Source organism: Pistacia vera, unplaced genomic scaffold (genome assembly GCF_008641045.1).
Source record: "Pistacia vera cultivar Batoury unplaced genomic scaffold, PisVer_v2 Contig303, whole genome shotgun sequence".
Classification (NCBI taxonomy): domain Eukaryota; kingdom Viridiplantae; phylum Streptophyta; class Magnoliopsida; order Sapindales; family Anacardiaceae; genus Pistacia; species Pistacia vera.
In genome coordinates this window covers 470175-474160 of record NW_022196117.1, presented here as the reverse complement: position 1 = coordinate 474160, position 3986 = coordinate 470175, and the positions used below count along the sequence as shown (strand labels likewise).

Below are 3986 nucleotides of genomic sequence, written 5' to 3'. Positions count from 1 at the left end.
TTAGAGCGGGAGTATACTAGAAAAAGAGGACCAGAAACTGACGTGAGAGAGAGCTGTAGAGAGAGAAAATCTGAACTGAAATTTACTCTGTTTTTCATTCAAAAAACAGGGTAGATTATACAAAGCACACGCCACGTTCCACCTAAAGCTGCAAATTAAATTTAAACTAAAACCACCAACTATGCACGTACAAACATATCAAAATACATCATTTTATCAACCTAATTCACCTAAACACTCACTGAAATATTTCTTAAACGTGACCAAAAACACTTCTGCATGCACAGCAGCATTTCAAACCGTGGCGCCAAAATCTTGCAACTCCCACCATGTGTTGACTTCATCTTTCCAGCATGGTATCACCTTCAACACTGTGCTTCATCTTCATCAGCCATCATGCTTTCCAGGTTGTTAAGTACTTTCCTGGTATTGTTCCATTAAAGTTGTTGATAGCTAAGTCGACAATCTGAAGCTTTGGCCAGGCACCATTAATCTCTTACAACTGATGTTCCCATAAAACCTATTTGATCGCAGGACTAGAACCGCAAGCTGGAAATATTCTTTAACCAGCATGGGAATGTATCATTTATTTGGTTGCTACCAAGGTCTAGAACCTCCAGCATTGTGCAATTAGCCAGAGATTTTGGAACCATTCCTCTAGATGATTTCTACTGAGATCTACTGTTTTAATGCACAAGTTTCTGGAAATGTATCAAAAATAATTCCATGAGGTTGTTTCTTCTCAAATTGAACACCAGTTCTCGCTGCTTTGAGTTAAACATTTTGGTATATTGCCATTGAAACTTTTGTTTGAGAGATCAAGAACTTGAAGAATGTGGCATTGCATATTGATTCAGGGATAGGTCCTGAATCGTATTGTCTGAAAGGGAAAAGAACAAGGTGAAGTGAGGGAATTACCAATTTCTGTGGGGATGGAAGAAAAGGAATTTTTCGAGTAATCCACATAGATAACATCTGGGGAGGAAGTGGTATCTTTCCTTGTAGCAGGTTGGAGTGCGGTCAATAAAAGTGAGATCGGGAATAACATAAGGTTCTTGCAGACCCACCAGGAAATTATGCGAAAGATTTAGACTGTTGAGATCTCCATTAACAACTTCCAAATCCAATTAGGTATTTCCCCAGAAATTTGGTTGTCGGAAAGATCTAACTCAAATAGACTTGATTGGTTTCTTTAGATTAGGAATTACATTCAGGTTGCAGGAGGCCAATCTCAACGTGGTAATCTGGGGAAGAAAGAACCATTACTACTGGCATTCACTGTCAAACTGTGTATGAAAAGTCAAGCCTTGTAGATTGGGAGCTTTGAATTTTATCCAGCAGTACAGTTCCAGTGAAGTTGTTGGAAGAAAGCAAGAGGATATTAGTTTTTTTAGCTCAAAGATTGACATGGGAATAGGCCCTTCTAGTCTGTGTGCACTCAAATCTAGGGTATCCAACTGAGAGGAGGAGCATCTAAAAATTCAGGAACTTGGCCCCTGAATCGGTTGTTGGCAAGCAGAAGCTTCTGCAATGATGGGATTGCAAACAGAGACGAGGGAATACTACCATTAAGGGAGTTGAACCTCAAGTCAAAATAAGAAAGATTCTGAAGCTGTTCCCAACTGGATGGATCGCATCAGTCAACAGATTATTAGAGAGATCAGGTAAGTGAGATTTTTGGACAGTGAAGATGGGATCGGACCACTGAAATTGTTAGATGACAGGTCCAAATAAACTATTTGGTGAGAGTGGCCATTGCAGTGGGAATTTGTCCTGTAAAATTGCAATCTGATAGCCCTATTCTTGACAAATTTTTGAGGTTGCCTACGAATCTGGTAGTGTCCCTGAGAAACTTGTGGAACAAGCATCGTGTCCTAAGAGACAGATTCTGAGGAAACTGTGGCAAGAACCTTGAGTAATTCGTTGTTTGATAAATCAAGATTCTGTAGTGTTGGTACCTGGAAGATATTTTCTGGAAATGTTCCAAGTAGCCCACAGTAACTGAGCCGCAGGGAGGTCAAATTCATGAATTCTGCTAAAAACCCGGGAACTGTAGAAAACAGATTATTCTGATCCAAACGGACTACTGAAAGTGAACCAAGTTCTGCAAGTGAAGTGCTGATAGGGCCTCAAAGAAAACAGTTGGACAAACTCAGGACTTGTAGATTAGGCAGTGAAGACGATAAAGCTTTGCACCATTCATTTCCATGAGCTGATATATTTACACCATCCAGATACAGTTCTCTAATCTCTGTGAAGTTCTGTAGAAACGTGCTTAAGTTTGGATTCTCGAGTTTCAAGACAGAAGATCCCAAGAAGTTAAGACTTGACAAATCAAGTGTAACCAACTTTGTCATGCCTGAAATCGAGCTGGGAATCTGCCCTGTGAAGCCAGCCTCAGAAAGATTCAGATAAGTCAAGTTTTTGAGATTGGCCAATCTGGACGGAATTTGAGTTGCATTGAATCTATTATAAGCCAAATTTAGGCTATTCAGATTCTGAAGAGCGAATAGACCAGTCGCATTCTCAATTCCACCAGAGATTGATTCATTGCTCAAGTTGAGACTAATAACATGTCCAGCCTCATCACAATCCACACCACTCCAAACACAACAATCTGTGTTTTGATCCCACTGCGCCAGATTTACAGATGAATTAGAACTGAACACGAGGCTGTTCTTCATTTGGAGTAACTGCAATTGTTCATCGCTCTGACATTGGCTAGAAACAAAAAGCTTAGAGGTGTTAAGGAAATTTGCTGAAAGGGGTATCAAAAAAAGCCATGTTAATAACAGATTTCTCATTGCGAACAGATTATATGAGCAAAATATTTGTACAAATGAAACTTGAAGATGTGATAAACTAGTTGTGACTTTATACAGGAGGGTCGAGGCTGTTGAACAGGACCTTTTAGCTTAAAGTCCAGCTCATGACCAATAAGAAATGGCTCATGTTTTGTGGGAAATGGCGACCGATGAACCAAGCGTATAGATTGGGAGGCAGAAGAAGTAAGCAGAAGGAGCAGAGGAATATAAGAGAAATGAATGGTCAGCATATAGCCGCAGTCGAATTAATTGTGTTCACCTATATTTCAAGGCTTTTTTCACAAACTATCCTCAAGCTTGTGTGTAAAAAGCCTTATAGCAGAACTAGTAGCTCGTGATTTAATTTCTTGTTAACTAAGAAAAAATATCTGGATCCTTCAAGATCTTTGGGAGAGCGACAGAATAAAATTGTTAGTCTACTAGGAAATAATTACAACTGGCAGGACTGAGGTTTTTCTGTATCAGTGTTTAATGATGATTAAAAGCCTAATGTCGATACAGCTCAAAGTTTAATATATGTCCAAGTTTGAATTCTAAGACTAAAAGACACCAAAGAGGTTTCAACTTTACCTTTTTTATATTTTTTTTCCCTCTCTTTTATGAATTATCTTTTATATCATCATCCATCAAGAATCTTACGTTATCTATTAGACAACTTAATGTAAAAACTTAAGCAGTGAAGTTAAAGATTCAGTAATATATAACCATAATCAATGTGGTAATTTCTAAATCCTTAAATATGTTAGTCCTTTAAACATTTGTTGGCTGATAATAGCAGTTACAAGGAAATATGAACAAAGAAATTTCGAGCAACAAGGTTTGGTTTGATGGCCACAATGTAGGAGACCATTCCGTAGACCTTGACTATATGCAATGACGGAAGTTTTATAAGCAGCATGTGGGCACTTATTTTGCTTTTCCATTCCGCATTACTTTAGGCATTTCTGTCATAATCACTTTGGTAGCATTAATTCTCTATGCCGATTTCCATTGCCTCAGCTACCTCGAAATGTCCTAAGCTCTCTTCTTTCATTATTCTCCCTTCCTTTAGCTGAACAAGGATTTTGAAGGGATTTTGATCGATGAGGATGTAAAAGTCTTGGTTCCACCTGTTCCAAAGTCAAGAAGTATGAATCATGATTACTGTCTTCATACGTTGGT

General features: G+C 38.6%; 1 protein-coding gene across 1 annotated transcript; it reads right to left on the bottom strand.

The window, feature by feature from the left end:
- Positions 1–1874: 1874 nt before the first annotated feature.
- Positions 1875–3055, bottom strand: LOC116135818 (receptor-like protein 7). The gene is made up of 3 exons (XM_031421534.1): positions 2881–3055; positions 2153–2758; positions 1875–2050 (listed from the first exon to the last, which is right to left on the bottom strand). The coding sequence occupies exons 1-3, from the start codon at positions 3053–3055 to the stop codon at positions 1875–1877; spliced, it is 957 nt and encodes a 318-aa protein (XP_031277394.1).
- Between the last annotated feature and the right edge of the window lie 931 nt (positions 3056–3986).

What these genes read in the sequence shown, in the direction of transcription:
- LOC116135818 (XM_031421534.1), bottom strand. Translation starts at nt 3,055, where the DNA reads ATGCTGACCATTCATTTCTCTTATATTCCTCTGCTCCTTCTGCTTACT. An exon ending in TCAACAGCCTCGACCCTCCT is followed by an intron (nt 2,759 to 2,880) that starts GTATAAAGTCAC and finishes TACCCCTTTCAG; the next exon opens with CAAATTTCCTTAACACCTCT. An exon ending in GCCTAATCTACAAGTCCTGA is followed by an intron (nt 2,051 to 2,152) that starts GTTTGTCCAACT and finishes TGTTTTCTACAG; the next exon opens with TTCCCGGGTTTTTAGCAGAA.